Genomic DNA, 24,879 nt, shown 5'->3' with positions numbered 1-24,879 from the left:
CGGTGAATGGGAACAGTCAGTGGATCCGTGTGGCAGAAACGGAGGCTGCACAAGCTAATCACCGCTGCCCATCACGTTTGAGTTTTGGGTACATTTAGGGACACTAACGGACACGACCCACCACCACTCCTCCACCTCGTCCTCCTCCTGCTGCCCGCTACCGCTGCTGTCCCCTTCCCCTCTCCTTCCTCACCGACTCCACTCCAGACTGACCAACCCTCCAGAAATGGCTCAGATACTGCCGATACGATTTCAGGAACACCTGCAGGTAAGCGCTAAATAACCCCCCCCCCCCCAACGATATTAGCTTATGTGTGTTTGTCCACGAGGCCCCGTAAACACACGGCACATGTCGCATTTAAACGGAACCTGAAACAAGACTGGAGGCTGGTGCTCAATATAGACACACAGTGAACAGGCCCGGTTTTCTCCTGCCGGGCTGATGATGACTTGTAAAAATTGAGATGGTACACAGCTCCACTGCGGACCTGTGTGTGTGTGTGTGTGTGTGTTTATATGCCGCAGCAGATTTCCACGCACAATGTCGAAAAACGCCGCTGTCATCCTCAATTCGCGCCGGTGTTAACTGCGGTACTATTTTGTTTCTGAGCTCAGCTGTTCGTGTGTGAGCCGAGAACGACACTTAGCAGCTTCACATGTTGTTGTCATGTTCTGCAGCAATATGATCAACAACAACACTGGTGAATGAGTGTGTCTTCACAGGTCATTTAGTCTGTACTGATCTGGGCCTATAATAATGATAATAATGATAGTAATATATAGTCAGGGTTAGTTGCACTGACATTACTTAAGTTCATAAAGTCATCACTTGTCTGGAAGCAGACGGACTCATGCTCAGCAGAATCTTGGATTTTGCAGAAACCAAATCATTTCCTACTCCCACTTTCAGTAACGCTCTCCACTTTTTAGGTACACGTTTTGGAAACATTCCTCAGACTAGGGCTGAACAATTCACCGAAATCGCAATACGGCCTGCTGCAGTTTTCAAAGCGCATTATTCAAATTTTTCATGAAAAATGTGAATTATGATTTAAAAATGACCAATCCCTCTGATGTCACAAATCATATCACACTCCTTTTTAAAGTAATCCCAATTCGATGGTATTCAATTTCGTTCAGCCCTAGTATTGCCATTATAGCAACACATTTGTTGGCTGCATATCCATGATGTGACACTCCCCTTCCACCACATCCCAAAAAAAAGCCTAATTGGATTGAGATCTGGTGACTGCAGAGGCCATTTGAGTCCAGTAACCTCAGTGTCATGTTCAAGAAACCAGTAGATGGATACACTGTGGTCTTAAAGGGATGAACGTGGTCAGCAACTATAGTCCAACATCACTCTGGAACATTGTTGACGGCAGGATGGATCCGTACTTCCATAGAGTCATCTGGTATGTATACATTAATAGGATAGAGATGCATTGTGCCCTTTGGTCTGATTGTTGATGTTTCCATACCAGAAGTATATAAATGCAGCTTCAAAATGATAATCATCAATATGAGTAGCAAATGCCTTGTTGCTGTTGGCAGCTTCCCGGTGTATGAAGGAAAACAGACATGTTGCAAACAGATTAAAAAACAAGCAGCCAGTTGTTTGGTCGTCTGCAGATGAACTATTTCTACTACGGCCCCTTTTTTCCCTCTTGTTTGCACTTTGACAATCGTTCCATAGCAGCCCCAGAACTTGGTGCCTTGCAGCCAAAGGAGAAACTTTGTTGCGCACCCCCACGCTTCCCCTAGTCTGTAGCCTGTTGTTATGGTAACGCAGGCAGTGAAATGGCCTTTCACTTGAAAAAAAAAAAAAGCTAAGAGCCCCCACCCCCTCTCTTTGCACCCTTCCTCTGGCCAGTAACCCTACTTTTTGTCAGCCAAAGAGCATTTATTCATTCATGCTGACCAAGAGACCTTGCAGACAACCAGGCTCTGCTCCTCTGTGACACTGTCTAGTTTATTGAGTTATATTGCTTACAACAGTGCATACCTATCATACAGCACTGTGCAAAAGTGTTTTGTTGTTTTAACTATAATGCTTTCCCAACCATACAGTATAATTATTCTCAATTACTTTATTGGAACTCATCCAGAAAATATGGGAAATGCATGTATGCAGCTTTAAAATAATGCCTTTTTCAGAAAAAGCAGCATCTACAGGTTAGTGTCAAGTATTTATTGTGACCCAACCCCCATTTTTTGTGGAACCCCAAATAATGTTATCAGTATTGTAATTGTCCTACAATTTAATTGGGCAAATATCTGCTGTGGATAAAGGTCTATAACTCTAGACATGCTAGGGCATTACACTTTCATTGTTTGCTAATATACAGTAAAAGATCAACTTTCAATCCCATCATTCCATTCCAAATGCCAAATGATGAAAAGCTGGTGGTGCCCTGGGACTGTAGCACAACACTGTACATCTCCTAAGAGAATCTCCCGGCTTGAGACACCGATAAGCAGCAGTCTGCTGCTTTATATCCCACATCTACCGTGAAATCTCAGCTCTGCACCAGTCGTATCCCCCTGTGGATCTAGGTGGCTCCAGTTAGGTAAAAAATGCTTGGAATTTGCAAACCCAGGACTTTGGGCCTCAAGTTGTTAAGTTTTTTTCTTCTTCTCGGTCTGGTATTTACAGCTGAATGTCTGTAGTCCCAGCCTGGGTTCAGCAGTGATGTACATAGCATCATGATGAGCTACCAGCCTGTGGAACAATTTGTTTCTTCACCATTACTGTGATGTTCAGAGGATGATGCATGCATCTTAGAGCTGTTGTCGTAGCAGTGAATAATTCAACAGTATTATTTTTCTCACGCCGCTGATTGTCTTCCACGTACTGTCATTAATCTTGTGGCAAAGCCTCTTTCCGTCATTTCTCTTCGGCTTCCTTGTTTGTCTCGTATGATTGATCATCTGACGTCCAGACATGTCATGTCATGGTGTGCTTTATTGACCAAATGGCTCAGTGCCCCAGTTGGATGTTTGGAGCCAAGTGGCTAGTGTTTGGTTAATGGAATGATGAAGGAGGATATACTGTTGAGAATGGCTTGTTTGACTTACGAACTATGCTCAAGTGAGAGTCATTTTCAGCCGGTCATGCGTCTCCTCTACTGTCAGTCAGTGCAGCAATGAGCGGCCTACAGTATACGTACTGTAGTGATTTGTGTTGGTGCCCAAATGTCCCGCAGTTCAGAAGTGCCTGAATATCTTCCTGTTGGCTTGTGTTAGGAAATCCCATTCTGCTCTGTGGCTGTTCACAGCATCCTGTTGTGCTGCTGTGTCTGTGCTGATGAACTGATGCTGCCACATCAAAACCAGTGGCTGTGATAAACAGATGAGGTAAGCAGGCTCCATTTATGTCCAGCAAATCCTATCAGTATAGGAAGCAGGTTGTCAGAAGACTCTATCTTAGTCTAGTTAGTAGGATGCGTCTGTGACAACAGCGGTGGCTGATGGAGACGAACATGCGTGTCTGTGCTCCATCAACAAAATTGTAGCTTGAATTCATGAACTGTTCCACCTCAAAATAAATGTAGGCCTAAAAATACAGATATCTTGAGAGACAATCAAAAACTAGGCATGGAAATCAGTATCAGTCTGATACTGGTCGAAATCACTGGATTGGATAATGGACAGATAAAAATATAAAATCTGATACAATCCAAAAATCCTCGAGATATATACAGTAAAAATGCAAACAAAAATCAGCAAAAGCATTTTAGCTGAGTCATGTTTGGGCTGTTGAACAGTTGGAGAATTACGTCTTTGAGTTTTTTGACTGATATCGATATCAGAACAGAAGACACCCAAATTTGTGATATCGGTATCAGACACAAAAAAGTATTATCGTCCCATCTCTATCTGAAAGTCAGGGGGAAATCATTTTATCAGAAGCATCAAATCTTTTTATCTGACAACTGGAAGCAATTGAATGGTAAATAGGGGGAAATGAACACTCTGATAATATAGTTTAGGGGCAGTGGAAACAATCAATCAAATGTAAATACAGCACTGACCTAAGCATGTGAAATGGCAAACGTATCAATACCCCAATACTGTAGCTCAACATTTTCATAAATAGCAATATAACAAAAGTAATAAGTAATAAGACTGCCCACAAAGAACTTTCAAAGCAAAATTATTTGACTGATTTGGACATTTTTATCAGTTTGTTTTTATTGGTTTCAGACATAAATCCAGGCCCTTCTGTTTTCTACTTGGAACATATTTGGACTGAGGTCTGCTGCCAACAAAAAAGGCAAAAAAAAATACTCTGAAAGAAGCTAAAGCTGGTCATGTACATATTTAATGGATTTGTTGTACTGTACTACACAAATTGAATTGAACATTAAGGCGTTTGTGATCACCTATAATTTCTTACAGTCTGAAGACGACATTTTCATCAAAGAAAGTGCAAAGCATCATCATTTCCACTATTCCCTTTTGCCGTGTTCTGCTTTTAAATTCCTCGTAAACCTCAAACCCGCAGCTGCTGATGCGACATGTCAGTCCACTGAGTCAATGACTCACCAAATACCGTCAATGCTGTATCATCAGTGAAGTTCAACTGCTTGTTGTTATTGCGATATTAGTGCCGCTGTAATGATCCTCTCAGCTGTTGTGGGCAGTCTGTGTGAAGATGCATTACTAGATGCAGTTTATGGATCACTGGAGACAGTAGGTTGTAGTCAAAGTGTGATTTTGGTCTGGAATGTTCGACTAAGAAGAAGCGGGGGGGGGAGTTAGTCAGTTGCTCCACCCTGAACTGTCAGTTGCTCCACCCTGAACTGTAAATTGCCAAAGTGCCTGTGTTACTGGAACTGCACTGTGCAGGCGTCACTCGCTATCATCCTTCAATCTTTATTTCTTTTAAAAGATACATTTATCACCCTTGCTTAAAGTAGTCTCGCTGGTTCTCTCCTAACAACTGTGCTCTCTTTATTTTCTTAGCAGGGGGCTGGTTTGTGTCTTGAGCTCTTCCTTTCACTCCCATTCTTATTTCCCTCCCCAGTTTTGTTTACTTCAGTTTGCCTCCCCTTCCCTCCCAGACATAGTTCTGCCAGTCTGGAGGAGATGCAACATATGGCTCCAGTCCTCCCACAGGTTTTCTCTTTGGCCAGTTCAATAGTCCTTTATGTTGCATTGCCTGCAGAACTAAAAGAACAGACACTAAAACAGAGGCAGTAATTCTTCATATTTGAGCTGCTCTTTATTTTGCTGACATTAGTATGCTTGCTGAAAGGCAGCACAATATTGTCATTCTTAAGTTTTCTTTTAGGCTTTGCTCCTATACCCTTTGAGATATCTCCACCGGTTCAACTCTGGAACGTCCGGCCTGAACCGGTGTAGTGTGGAAATTGAACATAGTGTTACTGACCCTTGTCGTTTATTCCGCCATATTGGATTGAATAGAAAGCGAAATTAAACTTTCACCTGTCACAAATTGTGTCCGATCTTCACGAAACTTGCCGTACATGATCCTTGCCGTACAGACCAAGCCTCACAAAAGTTACCAGAAGGATTTTGGATTTTCGGAAGCATTTGCCCGTCACAGCCAGACGAGATCGGCACCCGAGCAAGCACACTCTGCAGTTCCCCCAGAAATGCATTCTACTTTTTCTTTGATGATTACGGTTTTAAATTAATGTTCAAAGAAAACAATGATTTCTTCCAGCTCAACATGTACATACTAATAATGAACAAATATACTATAATGCATGGATGTATAATATGAACTGGATAGAGCACCGCCCCCTCTGCCTTGAAGACAGTATTTACATGGTGGCCACTGTGGGTACTGCAACAGAAAACCCCATGGAGCCCAAAAGCAATTTTCCCATTGACCGCAATAGTAAAAGAGACGCCTGTAGAAGTGTCGACGGGACACCTTGAGACATGGACACAGGCTTTTATAGATCTTTATATGGTAGTGACACTACTGCGCATGCTCTATGGGCCCCATAACCTGGAAATAAACGCGGATGTCAAAAACTTTTTTGGCATATGCGCTGGGTGAGCAGCTTCATAGAAATGAACGGAAGCAAGGGGCAGTGCTCTATCCAGTTCATATAATACATCCATGATATAATGTAATTGTCTGTAATCCAACTATTGTGGCATGTTTCAGTTTAAAAATGAGGAATGACAATATTAACCTTACATTACATGCTGCTGAAAATAGGTTTGGAAGTGTTGTACAATCAAAGTAATGAGCTAAAAGAGGCTAAAAACTCAGCAAACTTGCAGGGTGTTGTGGAAAAATGGGTATTAAGATGTCTGACAAAGATATAAAAGCTTGAGTATCAAATGGTTTGTTGAGGCGCTGTTTATTCCTTTGCAAAGAGAGAGTCAAGATGAGCGATGCCTCAGGTCACAGGTCAAAATGGCTCCGAGGCACAGAGAAAGTTACATAGTTTTTATAGCCAGTTGTCGCGTCATTAGCTTATCTGTGCAGCATACAAAGAGAAGCCTGTCGAAGGAGAAATGTAGCCTTGGGCCTTGAAGCAACAGGAAGATTCTCAAACGGGGAGTAAATCAGTTTTGCGTGGGAATTGATCCGTTTGTGTGATAGTCTAACCTAAGCTTAGCAAGCATATATGGTGAAACTAGCAATACTTTGACATACATGCAATATGAAAAATAATGATTACCAGAGTTTTATGTTCATTTGCTCATCCTATTATCTTACAGAATGATACATCTTCAGCACACCTGGCATCAGTCACTGGTATTCATCCTTCCAAACTTCTTATATTTTGAGTGTTGGTGGGTAAATTGTGGCCAGGCAGATTATTTAATAGTAAAAATAATAAGGAATGGGTATCGCTGCTGATGTCCTGAGATTATTCAATTGAGGTTCACAGGGTCCTGATTGGATTTCATTTTCAGTAAATGGAAAATGGTGTTGTATTTATATAGCATTTTCAGTATGGATTAATTCAGAGATCTCCATACTAATTTTGCTTGGTTATGAAAGAGACTTTCACAGAACTAATGCTGCAAATTGGATAAAATGTGGGTCTGTAATGTTTATGTAAAAATTGAACTATTTACATTAATTGAATTTACGGTGCAATTCTATAGGAGTTGTCCAGCAGAGGGTGCTGTGAGTGTGTCTTAGCCTACATGCATGTCCACTTTGCTCATCAGAAGAAGACAACGCCCACAAACTTACAAAAACAAACTAAACCGTTCTTCTGAGCGAACAGTCACGACATGAAAGCATCTGAAAAGTGGTGTGTTGAAGTATTTCTGGTTCTACACACCATAGATCGCAAAGTAGAAAAACAAATCGGCAGAATCAGATGTTAGCTTAGCTGTTAGCTTCACCGGAGCTAACAGCTTGTGGTCAGGCGAGACTATTTCGAGTCTCACGTGTCAAGTCTCGTGTGATTTGATGCAAATATGAATTTGAAAATATGTTTTTTGAACGCACATTTCAATAAGTTCACACACTTGCACATGACATTTCTCATGCTGACTGAAAACTAACCACATATCAATTAGTAATCTATGAATGGATGATGTGAAGACAGATTGCTCTGCTTACAGCTGCCTTGAATTAGCAACCTAACAGATAATGAGAAAATTGTATTTCTTGTTGCCGGGTAAAGTCTACACAAAAGTTTTTCTAAGTCCTATTGCTAGATGGACTGTGACTTTTTTTAAGTATAAAATGTACTAGTGTTATGTAATTGGGATTTAAAAGATTTTGAATATTCACACTACTACTTGCATATATTTATATATTTTTATTACACCACAGATAACCAGATAATCCAAACTTCAAAGCCATGGTCTTAGTCGTAATAATTTTTTCTGTGACCTCTTTCTCTCTGATATAATCAAAGACCTTTGTTTGCTAGAGAATGTCCTCCAGCTGACTGTTATTCCTTCCTGTTTTGTGGATGACATTATTTAAATGTCTCTCGGCAGTCACGATTCTTGCATGTCCATGCAGCCAACTGAGACATAGTGCCATCCTTGTGATGAACTGAAGGATTCCTTTCTGCTTGCCTCAGACTGCGTAATGCAGTCTGTTCAGTCATCAGAGGGAGAGTGCATGTTTTGGTCTGCCCTCACAGTTCAGTGAGTTTGAATTTGTGCACAAGAAATCCTGTTTGGCTGCTGCTAACCTAGGTGGAGTGTTCACGTTTGTTTGTTCTGCGAGAGTTGACATCATTTTGATATTTGTGTTTTTTTTTTTATGTCTTCTCACATGAGAAGTAAATATTATTCAGAATGACTACAATTAACAGTTGCAATCTGGATTTGATAGCTAGTAATAAGTAGTACTTGTAATAAATATGTTTTCCAGTATAATTACCGATAAGTGACGCAGATCTGGAAATGTTACAGTAAATTCAGGAGATTAATAGTGGCTATATTTAGAGTGTAAAACAAAGCTCTGTTGTTATTAACATCCTGTTGTCTACTGTGTGCCCACACTTGTTCACTGGCTCCCTGTTACCACCACCAGACTGCCTGTCTGGAGCCCAACTTTTAAGAATATTTCTGGAAACTGGAGCAGACCTTCTGATATTTTGATCAAAACACTTGGTTTGCAGATTGCTCCTTTTTCCCACGCAAGGCAAAGATCAGCTGTTACCAAACACTGCATGGGATTTTAATGAAAACAACTGAAATGTTCCTTTCAATCTTTATTCCAGTTTTAACTTTATTCTGTTGGCACATTACAGTGTGCCTATTGTCTTTGCCCACTGTAATGCACATGCTGTCTATGAACTATGAGACTAACGAATATTGATCCATAGCTATTTTTTTTGTTTTTCCAAGGAATACTAAAATAATAATAGTAATACGCTCACCTTTTTATTTCAGTATTTATCACCTAATGAATGCTTGATAATTTAATGTAGCCCAGTTATAATGATGCGTATGTCAGAATTCTGAGAATACAAATTATATAATTGTAATAAAAACATCTGCTGAAGGTTGTAATATGTGGCTAAAAGCTCTGAAAGTGGTTGAATTAAGTGCTTGTATTTGCTCAGTAAGCAATGACACTAAACTGAATGATGAAAAAGAACGTTTAAAACCTCTCTAACAAATAGTTTATTACATGTAACTGGATAATCTTCTACACTTGATCTTTGTGATGGGCCTTATTTAAAGCCAAACTAATCACCTGCTCACTGTCACTTTGTATTTACTGTTCAGACGTGGGCATGATGTTCAGCTTTATATTAATAGTTTATATAGTTTAGTTATTAGTTATATTATTATTAGTTATTTTAGTTGTGTTATGCCTCTGTTATTTCTGTAACTATATACATAGGCTAATAATAAAAGTTTCTCATTGTTGCTTTTTTTCTGTACTCTTAATCTTAACAGTTGCAGAACCTGGGCTTAAACCCAGCCAACATAGGGTTCAGCTATCTGACCATGGAGTCGGACAAGTTCATCTGCATCAGAGAGAAAGTGGGTGAGCAGAACCAGGTGGTGATGATAGACATGTCAGACCCCACCAACCCAATCAGGAGACCCATCTCTGCCGACAGTGCCATCATGAACCCCGCCAGCAAGGTCATCGCTCTGAAAGGTGAGAACATGAATTATGAGACGTGTAGCAAACATGCACTGTATATTAAAAATGGACGTAGTATTTCGATTTGAAAAGTGAAGTCTGCAAGGTAGGATGGAAGTAGCAGTCAAAGGAACTCATTTTTTTCCTATGGAATCAATGGTTTCTGTGCCCTTTCTCAATAGAAAATGATGCACATTTTGTAAAGAATGTCACAATTTTTCGGGGGAAATGGACAACAAAACACAGCACATATGATTGGACACCAGTGTGACTGATAACTGGTATCTTATAGGTGCCAGGGTGCAGGTGTAAATGTCAGATTCAAAAACGTCAATCTTGAGGCTTCATAATGGAAGTTTGTTCTGCAACTGGAAAACTGCGTCCATTTTTTTTTTTGATACAGTCTGTGGGGGCAAAACATTCAGCTGGCCGCACGAGTGGTTATTACAGGAGACATGCTGCATTACTGAGAAAAGCACATTTGTTTGCTGATATTGCAAGTGGCTTTATTCCAAGTACTAAGGGGTATTATTGTTGTTTCTGTTCCAGGATAAAGTCAGTGCACTATTTTTTCCCTTTCATTTGAACAAATTTAGCCATATACTAGCACTGCCATGGGAAAGCTACAGTTATGTAATAACTCTGTCAGTGCCGTAAATATGCAGAGTACACTCGGTCCTATTGCCTGAACGTAATGAATTGGTTGTGTAAATTGATTTTCCGCCACTGAACATAGCCCTTTGAACACACTGAAGTGCTGATCAGGATGGTTTACCTCTGATACTTCTTTCACTCCCTCCTCCTCCTCCTCCCTCTCCCAGAGGACTGCTCTTTCCCCTCTGGTCTATTGTTTTCTCACCTGATTGACACTTTGCTTTTTCTCCCTTGCTTTCTGTCATTTCTCAGACGGTGAGTTTTGCCTTCTGTCTGTCTAACAGTCTGGCGCTCTGTTGTGATGATGCAGTAATCATGTCTCTCTCATAAAAGCCTCCCACATACTGCTGTCAAGTGCACAGGCCTAGTTTGACCTCTGATCAATAAAAAGACAGACAACCGTTTAGAAAATAAAAATGACTTCTACACACCCATCACACCCCTACTCTGACCTAACTCTCAGCCACATACACTAGTTTCTTTCTTTTATGAGAAATATATGTGTTGGCATGACTTGTGTGTTGGTGGAGTGTATGTGTCAGACATTACACAGTGGATTTTGGCACTATGCGTGTGTCTGAATGACTGAGTCAATGTGTGGCAGCTTTAATGGTAAAGGAGGTTCGCCATGTGTACAATAGTCTAGAGCAGGGGTGTCAAACTCATTTTCACTGAGGGCCACATTAATAATGGTTACCCTCAAAGGGCCAGATTCAACTGTCATACAGAATAAATGTAACTAAATGTAGCCAAATATAATGTAGTCTCTGCAGATCTGCTCACACACCTTCAGCATGCACTGCTTCAAAAACACACCCTTAGAAAAAGACTTTGAAGCACGGGTGATTTCTTCAGCCACAATAAAGCGAGCTTACACTGCCGTTTTTTTGGTTGGGGCTTTTGTGAACACATTCTGCTACGATCAAGGTCTCAATTTCACTCGTCGTATGATGCATATACAATGATACACTGCAATCTAGTGGCAGGATGTCGTCACTTTTCGGGGAAAGCTATCACCATGCATTGTGGGAAATGTAGTTTATGGTCAATGAATGCCTTAAAGCAGGATAGAACTATTTTAACACAGATTTTTTAGACCAATTAATCACTCGCGGGCCACATAAAATGACGTGGCGGGCCACGAGTTTGACACATGTGATCTAGAGCATATAGAGCAAAATTCTTCTTCTTCTTGAGGAAATATAATATACAGATTGATATGTATTTGTCTGGTTTGAGCACTTGGTGCGTACATCCTTGGTCACTTTGCTATCTCCTGCTAATTTAAATAAACTTTTAATGTGCTGTCAGCATAAATTAAATTACCCCATAAAGTTAATAAACCCCATAAAGTTCTTCCATTAAAAACGGAAGATGTATTGCCATGTAATATGGTGGCACGAGAACATTTTAGGTGCAGGTAAGCCAAATATGGGCACACATCACAAGATATATAGTACAGTGGGTGGATAAAGTACAGTTTTAATTAGTACGGGTATTAGAACTATATGGACTGTGTGATGAAACATCCGTCTCTCATTTCCAACACCATCATCTTAAATCCATGTATACTACCGTTCAAAAGTTTGGGGTCACCTATCCAATTTTTTCGTGTCACACTTTTCTTCATCAAAATTAATAGAAAATATAGTCAAGACATTGACAAGATTAGAAATAATGATTTTTATAATTTTACCCTTCAAACACCAAAGAACTAGGGTTTTCAAGGGTTTTCTAATCATCCAATAGCCTTCTACCGCGATTAGTAAACACAATGTACCATTAGAACACTGGAAATGGGCCTCTATACACCTATGTACATATTCCATTAAAAAACAGACGTTTGCAGCTAGAATAGTCGTTTACCACATTAACAATGTATAAGTGTATTTCTGATTCATTTAATGTTATATTCATTGAAAAAAAAGAGCTTTTCCTTCAAAAATAAGGACATTTCTAAGTGACCCCGCACTTTTGTGTATACGTCTGTTTTTTGTTGATTGAAAGTTTGTGTTTGTTATTGTTAAGCTCTTTGTACCTGCTGTACTCTCTGTGCTCACTTCTCTGTGTTTCTTTACCTCACCTCAGCTGCCAAGACGCTGCAGATCTTCAACATCGAGATGAAGAGCAAGGTGAAGGCGCACACCATGACGGAGGATGTCATGTTCTGGAAGTGGATATCGGTGAACACTGTTGCCTTGGTGACGGATGCGGCCGTCTTTCACTGGAGCATGGAGGGGGATTCCCAGCCAATCAAAGTATTCGATCGGCATGCCAGTCTGGCCGGATGTCAGATCATAAACTACAGAACTGACGAACAACAGAAGTGGCTCTTGCTGATAGGGATCTCTGCGCAGGTATGAGCTCACATGTGAACGTGTTTACTCACGCCACATAAACATTGCATATCTGAACATATCTGAAAGCAGTTGGCTTGGTTTACAGCTCCTTTGTCTGATCCCTTATTTACATGTTGATAAGACATCCACTTTGTGACTGAGAACACATCAGACATTTTTTTTTCTCTCTTTCCTCCTCTGTTTTTTTTACACTAACCTTACTTTGCAGAGGATACATGCAGAAATTCCAGCCTTATAGCCGAACAAATCATTTTGGAAAAGGACAGATCAGACCTGTTCATACATGACTATGATAATGACAAATCATCATTGGAGCAACACCTCTGTGCCGCAGTGCAGCAATTATTGAAACATTATTTTTGCTTGAGTTGTTTGACAGCAGGAACTGAATAATTATGTGAGTTGGCCTTTTTCAAAATGTTACACGAGTGGTGCAGAAAAGGGAGCACAGAACAATTGGAGCTAAACTCAATAACTTACTGCTGTCTGTGGTCGTCTTTTGCCTAAAGTTAAGTTCATTGCAGCCTTTAACATTTCCTATTCTCTCCCCTGTGCCATTTCATGAACATGTTTGGTAAGGAGAGGCATTTAACTACCGTAATTTAATCTTACGAGCAGAGATGGTAAATAGAAAATTCTAGAGTGCCTTTCTAGTCTTGGTTGACCATTCAAAGCTGCTTTACACTACGGTTCATGTGCAGCACTTTTTATATCACACATCTATCATAACCATTCACACGCTTCTGGCAAAACCATCAGGAGTAACTTGAGGTTAAGTGATGCCCATGGCCACATGGGCATCACTTAGACAAGTGGAACAAGGGATCGAGCCCACAGCTTTGTGGTCGAAAGATGACCTACTTCTTTCGACTACGAAGTCGCTGAACCATGGCCCAAACCCCTCTGTCAGCTCCAGACTCAATAATGTGTTGTTGGAGGCTTTGTTTAGGTTTATAATTCAACTCCATGAGACTGGGAGACCAAACACTGCAGAATGTAGAGCTATTTAACACATACACCTTTGATCTTCAAGATGTTAAATGTGTGTTACTGACTTAACAGACCATTTATGTATTTTACTCTTGTTTTGCAGCAAAACCGTGTAGTTGGAGCAATGCAACTTTACTCTGTTGACAGGAAAGTGTCCCAACCCATTGAAGGCCATGCTGCTGCCTTCGGGGAGTTTAAAGTGGAGGGAAATGCCAACCCCTCCACCCTCTTCTGCTTTGCTGTGCGTTCACAGGCTGGGGGAAAGGTGAGGCCAACTGGGTTGTAAGCAAGGATTTCATCCATGATGCTATCAAAATGTATTTAGTCTAGCCTCTTTTGTATTCAATTCATGCCCCTGAATTGTACAAAAATACAAAGTAAAGTAGAAACTAAACACTTTGTTAATACATCATGCTTTTTGGTCATCAAACTGTAAATGAGTTTATTAGTTTTCTTGCTTTTCTGTCTTTTCTTGTACTTGCTTTGCTGTGGTTGTTTGCTTACTCTGATCATTTCTTCATGTGGAATTTCCTCCTCCAGCTGCACATCATTGAGGTTGGTCAGCCAGCTGCAGGAAACCAGCCATTTGCTAAGAAAGCAGTGGACGTGTTCTTCCCTCCAGAGGCCCAGACAGACTTTCCTGTAGCTATGCAGGTGAGGAAAGACCACGGCCGCTCATCAATTGCGGGCAAAATGATGACTACAGAGCAAATAAATTGTCTCTCTGATCTTTCTTCTCAGATTGGCAGTAAGCATGGTGTCATATATTTAATCACCAAGTATGGGTACATTCACCTGTACGACTTGGAGTCTGGAGTGTGCATCTACATGAACCGAATCAGTGCAGAGACCATCTTCGTAACTGCCCCATATGAAGCCACTTCAGGAATTATTGGGGTCAACAAGAAGGGACAGGTGAGAAAGCTGAAAGTCGTATGTAATTGTCCTCATTTGCTATTTCCACTGTAGAGGGCTTAGGGCGTATCTTTTTAATGCAGTATACAACCAAATGTACAGTAAATAATAGGGGTGTGACGATACACTCAGCTCACGAGACGAGACGAGACACGATATTGGGTTCACGAGAACGAGACGAGACGAGATTTTGAGACAATTACAATGACAATATATATGACTGGACCAACAGATTTATTTAAACAAGTTGCAAATGCATTTTGAAATGTATAACTCTTTACATGCATGATGTAAGCACGGTTTCCCCCAGAAAACTGGCTAAGCCCGGTGGTAACTCTCGGGACCACTGGCGGCCGACGGCGTTCTTTTGTAAAAAAAATTAAATTAAAAGTTCACTGGAAATTATGACTATTATGTGTTATTGTAAGACATTTATTAACACTACTTAAACACCAACTATAGTCTTGCAAAAAGACACTCTTGAAATTAAAATAAATAATATACATTTTTTTCACATAAGTTAAATATTAATTAAGTAATCGGCCAGTGAATCTTAAAACAAGCCATGCAATGGTTACATTTAAAAGTAAAATAAAGCAACATAAACATAAAAGTGGTAGTGCCCCCTCATCTGCCTCATCTGGTGCAGACCAACGGCCCTGCACCGTTATTTCTGCGCACCGCCCCTGCGCCGTTCCTCGCTCTGCGCTCCTGCGTCTCCAAGCGGTCTCTTCCAAAGCAGACTGGATAATTTCTCTACGTGTTTTATCCCCACATAAGAATAATGATCTTTATGATGAGGATGAGTACAGTCACGATAAAGTGCAGGTGATCTGAGTGAAACGTGGTGACAGACTTTGAAGAGCAGAGCGCACTTTTCATCGTTTTCACTCCGTGGTCTTAATCTTTTTGAAAGAAGACTCTTTAACGCTGCAATTAAGGGAATAACAGATGCATCAGATGAGCTGATGTCTTTAATTAACTGCTCAAAGAGAGAGAATGTTCTCTGCTGTGAAGTGAATGTTGCGGGGAGTTCATAATCTGTGCCGCACGCAGCCAAATTTCGCTTTTGCGCAGAGACTTTCCAGCGTTTAACAGGTGCTGTTCCACCGTGTTGTAGCTGTGTTTCGACCGCCGAATTATCGGTTCATCGCTAAATATAACATCTTTATTGACAAGAATGACCGTAATAATGACGGACTTGATAGTGTGACTTGGGTTTCAATCGGCACCAGGACAAGCGTTCGCTGCGCGGATTATTTGGGGAGCATGCGCTCTTGTTCCCCGGTATAGAAAAAGCCGAGGTGTATAAAAGAAATCTATAAGTAAAGCCTGGCAGCCCGCCATATACACTGTAGGAAACACTGCAATGTAAGGATGAGCTTTTAATAAACTTCTTCTTCCACAAATTGAAACAAAAATTCTTCTTTTCCCTCTCCTTCTTTAGGTCACAAATCTCGCGGGACAGTTTTTTACCGCGACGAGAAATCTCGTCAAGTTTAATCACACCCCTAGTAAATAACCACATTATGTATCCACCCTGGGTGCAGTAGGATTGTTTTTTTAACACGCCTGCCTACAGATAGCATTTTCTATTGCCATATACACAGTTACTCGTTTGTTTTGCTATTTTACCAACGTCGTATTAACTGTTTTTTTTTGTTTCAAGGTTTTGTCTGTGTGTGTTGAAGAGGAAAATATTGTCAACTATGCCACCAACGTCCTTCAAAACCCTGACCTGGCCTTGAGGATGGCTGTGAGGTCAAACCTCGCTGGGGCTGAGGAACTTTTTGGCAGAAAGTTCAATACGCTGTTTGCCCAGGGAACTTATTCAGAAGCCGCAAAGGTCGCTGCATCAGCACCAAAGGTATGCTTGTGTTTGCTGCTGCACTGTACAGTGTAAACGCATGAATGTGAACCAGGGTCATTTGAAAAATGTAAAAACTATTTTGGCAAAAGATACTTGCAGGATGTAAAATATTTAATTGAGTGACACTGTGCTTTCTGACCACATTTTTATTTATTTTTACTGATAATTCCTCCATTCTTCACCGTCTTTCCTCCCTCAGGGGATCCTGCGTACGGCAGAGACGATCCATAAGTTCCAGAGTGTCCCGGCTCAGCCCGGTCAGGCCTCGCCGCTGTTGCAGTACTTTGGTATTCTTCTGGACCAGGGACAACTGAACAAGTTTGAATCTCTTGAGCTGTGCAGGCCCGTTCTGCAGCAGGGCAGAAAACAACTACTGGAGAAATGGCTTAAGGAGGATAAGGTATACCTGGAGAGTCAGTGCTGCAGAGCAGGTTTTGAAAGCCAGTGCAAATACATTGATGCACATAAAAAAACCCTCCAAAGTCATTTTCAGTGATGGCATACTCTGTAAATGTATAAATTGTGCTTCTCTCATCTCAATAATGATCATACTCAAACATATGTTCTGTAGCTGGAGTGCTCAGAGGAGCTGGGAGACCTGGTGAAGGCCTCTGACCCCACACTGGCTCTTAGTGTGTACCTCAGAGCTAACGTCCCCAACAAGGTCATCCAGTGCTTTGCAGAGACTGGCCAGTTCCAGAAGATTGTGCTGTATGCTAAAAAGGTAATCGCTTTATATGCTACACCACTGGTTTCGAAAAAGAACATTCTATAGGAAACATACATATCATGTCACGCTGGAAGCATCAGTGAAATAAGGTGATGTAGGTTTACATATCGAGTACAAAGGATAATTATTCAACTGTGCTTTTGAAGGTGGGCTACACGCCAGACTGGGTGTTCTTGCTGAGAAATGTGATGCGTGTCAACCCAGACCAGGGACTGCAGTTTGCCCAGATGCTGGTGCAGGATGAGGAGCCGCTGGCCAACATTAACCAGGTAAAGCATACACCGGCATTACCACTCACTCGCTGGAGATTGCTTTTACTCTTTTACATCACACATGCACGCTAACACACAAAGAGCCCAGTGTGGGAGCCTCGTCAGTGTTATTCCAGATGTGCCAGCAATGCCAGGAATTTACTGAGTCATTGACCCCCCCCCCCCCCCCCCCCTAAAGTCACATCATCACTCTGCTCAGCTCAAGTCTCACATGCAGCACTTGATGACTTGCTGCTTTTCCAAGTTAGGAGCCCCACCCCATTTTTAGTTGTGGCCTCTAGAGATGTTGTTAATGCCGGAAAAGCAGAAACATCTGGCCTGTGATGCCTGATAGTGTGCGACTCTAATCATACTTTGCATGAATATGAAAATCAAACATTGATCACACTGCCTTCTTTCTCTCCATATTCATGTTTTCCCTTCACTTGCTTTTTGCTAGATTGTAGATGTTTTCATGGAGGGCAACTTGATCCAGCAGTGCACCTCCTTCCTATTGGATGCTTTAAAGAACAACCGCCCAGCTGAAGGTCACTTACAGACACGTCTGCTTGAGATGAACCTCATCCATGCCCCCCAGGTGAACATTCAGGCCCAATCTGAAAAATAACAAACAAGAACCTCCCCTTTGGTAATCATAAAAAAAAATTATTTGTGTTTTCTTGTGTGTTGTGAACTTTTTTTTAGGTAGCAGATGCGATCCTGGGGAACCAGATGTTCACACACTATGACCGTGCCCACGTTGCTCAGTTATGTGAAAAAGCAGGTCTGCTGCAGAGAGCTCTTGAACACTACACTGACCTGTATGATATCAAACGAGCTGTGGTGCACACACATCTGCTCAACCCTGAGGTATGCCTGGAGAAGTTCAATCATGCTTATTAATACCCCTCTTTGGGGAGCAGCCACTTTTTTTTTAATTTGACTTTTTTAATGTTGTGTGAAAAGACCTCAACACACTCCTTTTTTCCTTCTTCCTGCTCAGCCTGCTCTCTCACTTTCTCCCCATCTTTTTTCTGTCTCTGATTCTGCCTTTTAGTGGCTGGTAAACTTCTTCGGCTCTTTATCAGTAGAAGACTCGTTGGAGTGTTTAAGGGCCATGCTATCAGCTAACATCAGACAGAACCTGCAGCTGTGTGTCCAGGTAGCATCTAAGTATCATGAGCAGCTGGGAACTGAAGCGTTAGTGGAGCTCTTTGAATCCTTCAAGAGTTACGAGGGTAGGTGTGTCGTACGTGGGCAGACCGTGGTCATGCTGGAAAACAAAAAAAGTGAGAATAAGTGTTCAATAAGTGAATGAAGCTGATTGTCATGCTGTTTCTCCATCTGTCTTCTCTTTTCAAGGATTGTTTTACTTCCTTGGGTCAATTGTGAATTTCAGCCAGGAGCCTGACGTCCACTTTAAATACATCCAGGCTGCTTGTAAGACGGGTCAAATCAAGGAAGTGGAGAGAATATGCAGAGAGAGCAACTGCTATGATCCAGAAAGGGTTAAAAACTTCCTCAAGGTAAAATAAGACCCTTTGATCAATAGTTTGAGTTCATACAATTTGTGAATATATATGTATATATGTATGTGTGTGTGTGTGTGTGTATATATATATATATATATTTATATATATATAAATATATGTGTGTGTGTGTATATATATATATATATATATATATATATATATATATATATATATATAAACTTGAAGTTTCTTGTTTTTGCAGGAGGCCAAACTAACAGACCAGCTTCCTCTCATCATTGTGTGTGATCGCTTTGACTTTGTCCATGATTTGGTTCTTTACCTCTACCGTAACAGTCTACAGAAATACATTGAAATCTACGTGCAGAAGGTAAGAGGAGGACTACTGCTTCCTAACTATACAAAATCACTTCCTGGTGTAAATCTCATTGTTTACACTGCTCATTCCCCTTTTTAAATCAGTTTATGCACTTGTTTTCAGGTGAACCCTAGCCGTTTGCCAGTGGTGATCGGTGGGCTGTTGGATGTAGACTGTGCGGAGGACGTCATAAAGAACCTGATCATGGTGGTCAGAGGCCAGTTTTCCACTGATGAGCTGGTGGAGGAGGTAGAGAAGAGGAACAGGTAAAACAATATAATGAAAGCTTCTTGTCATCTTGCACAGTGGCTGCTCTTTGTTCCATTAAACAGAGCATCTGATTTATCCTTGTACATAAAAGTAATATGCAGTATTATATTGCATATAAATCCCTTGTGCCTTTTAAGGCTGATCACAGTTGAACAATGAAGCTCATAACTTTGAGAGTTTTTTGCCTTTATTAAATAGCACTCAGTGTACAGACAAACAGAAAGTAAAGAGGGAGAGAAGAGGGATGGAATAATGTCCTAAGCCAGATTGTAACTAGGGATATTGCAGTTATGTGCCTTGGGTTGCAACCATTTGAATACTATGTAACTGATTTATGGAAGACTTAGCATGCCATTTACTCCCAGTGGTGATTTTCTCTACTCTGGGTTTTTCTTGGATACTTTGCTTTAGTAAAAGACCAATTAGCCGTATCTAATAGAGCTATTTCTTGTTCAAAGTCAAAGAAAAACAAAGTGAATCAATGTGAGAAAGTGTTGACATGAATAATTTAAAGTACAGCATGGAAAAAAATGCACCGTGTGCATCTATTCACACTGCACAATGCTGCCATCTAGTGTTTTTAAATGTCAACATTGAAATAATGATTCAGGTCCAATCCAAAACATCTTCTGTGATCTTCTCAGGTTAAAGTTACTTTTGCCGTGGCTGGAGTCCCGTATCCAAGAAGGCTGCGAGGAGCCAGCCACACACAACGCCCTCGCCAAGATCTACATCGACAGCAACAACACGCCCGAGCGTTTCCTGAAGGAGAATCCGTTCTATGACAGCGCTGTAGTCGGACGATACTGCGAGAAGAGAGACCCTCACCTGGCCTTTGTGGCTTATGAGAGAGGGCAGTGCGACTTGGACCTCATTAAAGTGTGTAGATCACATTGAGTAGCATGGAAATGTTCATTCATGCAATTTTCATCAACACTTCACGTCTTTTCTTCTCAGGTGTGCAATGAGAACTCATTGTTTAAGAGTGAGGCTCGGTACCTGGTGCGACGGAAAGATACAGAGCTTTGGGTGAACGTGCTCGAAGAAGACAATCCCTACAGAAGACCACTCATTGACCAGGTTGGGTTTTCCCCAGCTCCCCATCTGAGGTGACACAGGCTCTGAACAAGTGGTAATTTGCTATGTTTCTGTTTCAGGTGGTGCAGACAGCACTGTCAGAGACTCAGGACCCAGAGGAGGTGTCCGTCACCGTCAAGGCCTTCATGACAGCAGACCTGCCCAATGAGCTGATCGAACTGCTGGAGAAGATTGTACTTGATAACTCTGTCTTCAGTGAACACAGGTACAGGCTCGTACCATGTCCAGCATCATTATCCTTGAACCCCAACTAGGGCTGCAATGAATCGATTAACCATCAAATTATTATCATCATCAAATGTTTTCTGGTTCACTTTGAGTACGTCATCATTTCGACCAAATAACTACTTGTTTAATTGAGAAAACAATTGAAAGATCTTGGTTGTTGTTTTGAGAATTCCACTGTGTTTCACCAGAAACCTCCAGAACCTGCTGATTTTGACAGCCATCAAAGCGGACCGCACTCGTGTGATGGAGTACATCAACAGGCTCGACAACTACGACGCTCCAGACATTGCTAATATCGCCATTAGCAATGAGCTCTTCGAAGAGGCATTTGCTATTTTCAAGAAGTTTGATGTCAACACCTCAGCCATACAGGTGAGTTACATGTGTAACCTGAATAATGTATAGCTGCTCAAACTAATACTAATATGTAAGTTCAGCCTAATACAGTTGCATTTTTTTGATTACTTATACTTATAAAGCGACTTCTTAGTTCTTATGAGCCACTGATGTTGTAGCTTGTTTCTGTCAATTATTATTGAGCGAATAAATTCAACTCTCTTAATCATGGTTTACCCATTTTGTTTTATCTTATTTGAACCACCAATAATTTAGATGTATGTGATGTATAATTTCTTTTGCTTCTTTGTGCAGGTATTGATAGAGCAGATAGGGAACTTGGATCGTGCCTACGAGTTTGCTGAGCGCTGTAATGAGCCTGCAGTTTGGAGCCAGTTAGCCAGAGCTCAGCTACAGAGGGACCTGGTCAAGGAGGCTATTGACTCGTATATTAAAGCTGTGGACCCGTCGGCATACATGGAGGTGGTCAACGCAGCCAGCAAGAACAGTTAGTCTTCGTTTTATGTCGTCACATTTCTACACACTTATCGCTGATTGATAAACTGATCGTTGAGGTGATGTTTGTGTTTTGCAGATAACTGGGAAGACCTGGTTAAATTCCTTCAGATGGCTCGGAAGAAGGCAAGAGAGTCGTACGTGGAGACGGAGCTGATCTTTGCTTTAGCGAAGACCAACCGTCTGGCGGAGCTGGAGGAATTTGTCAGTGGGCCCAACAATGCCCACATACAGCAGGTGAGGAAGACATCACAGCTGGTGTGACCTTTGGCAGGAGGTTGGACTACATATGAAACTTTGTCGTCTTTTCCTCCAGGTGGGCGACAGATGTTTCGAGGAGGAGATGTATGAAGCAGCAAAGCTCTTGTACAACAACGTGTCCAACTTTGCTCGTCTCGCTTCGACACTCGTCCATCTCGGAGAGTACCAGGCGGCGGTGGACAGCGCCAGGAAAGCTAACAGCACACGGACATGGAAGGAGGTAAGGGTTTCGGGCTCCCTAGCTTGCTCGCTAGCTAAATCGACCCTGTATGGATAAATATGCAATTCTAAAATAGTTTTTCAATGACATGGATGCTCTCAGATGTAATGAAAGTGTAGAGAAAAGTTTTGTATTCAAGTTTTTAAACAATTTTGTATTCGAGGGGACATATTATGCAAATAATCATTTAAATCCTTATATTTGGGACTCTGGAGGTCCTATCAGTCAGCAAAGTGTGAAAAAAGATGAAGATGAAAAGTTCCATTCTTGGCTCCACAGTGCAGCACAGAGTTCTACACAAACTTCCACCCTCAGATGATTTATCTGTCCAGTGGATACATGTTATATATGACGGCAATGTGCCTGCTAGAGCCTGCAAATGATCACTTTTCCAAATGCTAATTGCTGTTAGCTCCCAGTAGCCTCTGTGGCTGATGTCATTTCCTGTTCCTTAAGTTTCATATTACTTTTTTTAAGGTGGACCTAAAGCGATACTACTTAACAGAGCGTGACAGACATGTTCATTAGGACACCAGGGAACGTTTAACTTAGAGAAATATGATATAATATGACCCCTTTAAGAACATATCCCCTCTCACCGTCAGGTGTGTTTCGCTTGCGTGGACGGCGAGGAGTTTCGTTTGGCGCAGATCTGTGGCCTTCACATCGTGATCCATGCTGACGAGCTGGAGGACCTCATCAGCTACTATCAGGACCGTGGGTATTTTGAGGAGCTCATTGCTCTGCTGGAGGCCGCGTTGGGTCTGGAGCGGGCTCACATGGGCATGTTCACCGAGCTCGCCATCCTCTACTCCAAGTTCAAACCTCAGAAGATGAGGGAGCATTTGGAGCTTTTCTGGTCCAGAGTCAACATCCCAAAGGTACAATAGCTCTGATTTCAAATCGATTCTTTCTCTTGTAATACAAAGAGTTCATCACAAACAAGGGAACAGTGTGTCATCCATGAATACCTTTTGATTTATTACCTTGCAAAGGTTTCTGCTTCTCATCAGCAACCTAGAAGGAAAGAAATGTGCAGACATTTCTTTTCTTTTTTGTTTCTTTGGTGGTTGATGCTGCAATAAAATCTTTTGGTTATCTATGTCACAGCTTCAATATTATATTCACTTTAACCAAACGATCACATTGTCCTTTTCCGATTTGCCCAACAGTAAACTCGAGGGTATTTTGTAATCAAGATAAAAAGACTGTTGGCTGTTTGTTTAGGTCTTGGGAATTCCTTAAAAGCTTAGCCAAGAAGTCAAATTACTTTGTTTTGGTCAGGTTTACAATTGTAATTTATTCTTTTGAACAAATGACACTTTGAATTCTAAAAAACCCCAAATACTCATTAGTGCTGTGCAATGGGTTAACCCGTGTTGATGCACGTTAATGTGCGTACTTGCCGTGACATCGGAGTCCAGGCACCGTTTACCAGCTAGCTCCGTTAGCTGCATTAGCTCCTTTTAGTGCCCTTAGTGTGCCTACAGTCGAACTGGAGCGGTCTGTTTATTAACGTTGCCATATGTAAGAATGTGGCCAAAAACGGTTACTACATTCAAATTCAAAATACCGAGGTCTTTTAAGTTTCGTTTTCTGACGTAACTGGCAACTCGTGGTTGCTCAGCAGCTGAGACTCTACTGATTGGTAGACGGCGGTAGGTGGCGCCACATGCCAAAACATGATTTCAAAACATAAACATGATTTGCAGTCAGCAAAATATTTTTTTAATGCTAATATTTTGGCTGTACTGTTGTTGTTGGTGAGTTCAGTTTGTTATATGAACATTATTCCAGTGTACCTGTGTATTGGGTATGTGTGCCTCTGTTTTTAATGTTTAGCGTTACTTTAGAGACTCATTTTAACAATACGGAGTCACGTAAATATGACGTCACACACGTCTTCTTCCGTCAGTTATCATGGAAACGCGTTGTGTGTTAACGTTGACTCCGTTAGACGCTGTTTGACAGCACTAATGCTCATTTGTAAATGCCCTTGACAATGAAGCCTCTATCATGTATCAAATATTAAAATATCAGCCATTTAACTGCAGTAAATAAGATTTATTTTAGAACTTTGAGTGTACATGTATTCATTATTTGAGTGTTTTCCTCACTAGGTTCTCCGTGCAGCAGAGCAGTCTCACTTGTGGGGAGAGCTGGTTTTCCTTTACGACAAATACGAGGAGTTCGACAACGCCGTCCTCACAATGATGTCTCATCCGACAGATGCCTGGAAAGAAGGGCTGTTCAAGGACATCATTGCTAAGGTAGTGTAGCAAAAGTGTCCCTGACTGGACGCTTTTATTCCCTTGCAGACTTTAAATTATCTTCATTTGTTTGTTTGTTTTCTGTCCTCAGGTTGCTAATGTGGAGTTGTACTACAAATCTCTTTCCTTCTACCTGGACTACAAACCCCTCCTACTGAACGACCTGCTGACTATTCTGTCTCCACGGTTGGATCACAGCCGAGCTGTCGCCTTCTTCAGCAAGGTAACCAGCTGTCGGGGTTACTTTGATGAATTGCGTCTTTTGTTTTCACTTGCAGATTAAACACAGTGCCCCCACCGTGTCCGATGTGTCATGACTGATCGGTTGTTTTTGCTTGAACCAGGTGAATCAGCTGAAGTTGGTGAAGCCTTACCTGAGATCTGTGCAGAACCACAACAACAAGTCTGTTAACGAAGCTCTCAACAACCTACTGACTGAGGAGGAAGACTATCAGGTAGTCGGCCAAAAGATAATAGTAATAATGATAAAATAACTT

At 41.4% G+C, this 24,879-nt stretch overlaps 1 protein-coding gene across 1 annotated transcript in view; it reads left to right on the top strand.

Annotated features, from left to right (window-relative positions):
* Positions 1–24,879, top strand: part of cltcl1 (clathrin, heavy chain-like 1) — a 30,893-nt gene continuing 6,014 nt past the window's right edge. Inside the window, exons 1-27 of the mRNA XM_083905257.1 lie at positions 1–268; positions 9,373–9,580; positions 12,308–12,576; positions 13,673–13,834; positions 14,110–14,223; positions 14,311–14,484; positions 16,154–16,351; positions 16,554–16,754; positions 16,926–17,078; positions 17,231–17,353; positions 17,796–17,933; positions 18,041–18,205; positions 18,393–18,573; positions 18,698–18,861; positions 19,070–19,195; positions 19,307–19,449; positions 20,098–20,332; positions 20,411–20,533; positions 20,611–20,756; positions 20,968–21,151; positions 21,431–21,623; positions 21,711–21,868; positions 21,948–22,112; positions 22,718–22,993; positions 24,233–24,382; positions 24,474–24,605; positions 24,727–24,837. Coding sequence (XP_083761383.1) covers positions 227–268; positions 9,373–9,580; positions 12,308–12,576; positions 13,673–13,834; positions 14,110–14,223; positions 14,311–14,484; positions 16,154–16,351; positions 16,554–16,754; positions 16,926–17,078; positions 17,231–17,353; positions 17,796–17,933; positions 18,041–18,205; positions 18,393–18,573; positions 18,698–18,861; positions 19,070–19,195; positions 19,307–19,449; positions 20,098–20,332; positions 20,411–20,533; positions 20,611–20,756; positions 20,968–21,151; positions 21,431–21,623; positions 21,711–21,868; positions 21,948–22,112; positions 22,718–22,993; positions 24,233–24,382; positions 24,474–24,605; positions 24,727–24,837 — 4,434 coding nt within the window. The 5' untranslated portion in view covers positions 1–226. The remainder of the gene's footprint in view (positions 269–9,372; positions 9,581–12,307; positions 12,577–13,672; positions 13,835–14,109; positions 14,224–14,310; positions 14,485–16,153; positions 16,352–16,553; positions 16,755–16,925; positions 17,079–17,230; positions 17,354–17,795; positions 17,934–18,040; positions 18,206–18,392; positions 18,574–18,697; positions 18,862–19,069; positions 19,196–19,306; positions 19,450–20,097; positions 20,333–20,410; positions 20,534–20,610; positions 20,757–20,967; positions 21,152–21,430; positions 21,624–21,710; positions 21,869–21,947; positions 22,113–22,717; positions 22,994–24,232; positions 24,383–24,473; positions 24,606–24,726; positions 24,838–24,879) is intronic.

This window comes from Microchirus variegatus, assembly GCF_963457635.1.
Source record: "Microchirus variegatus genome assembly, chromosome: 18".
Taxonomy (NCBI): Eukaryota; Metazoa; Chordata; class Actinopteri; order Pleuronectiformes; family Soleidae; genus Microchirus; species Microchirus variegatus.
Note: the sequence above shows the minus strand (reverse complement) of the source record. Positions and strands in the feature narration are given on the sequence as shown.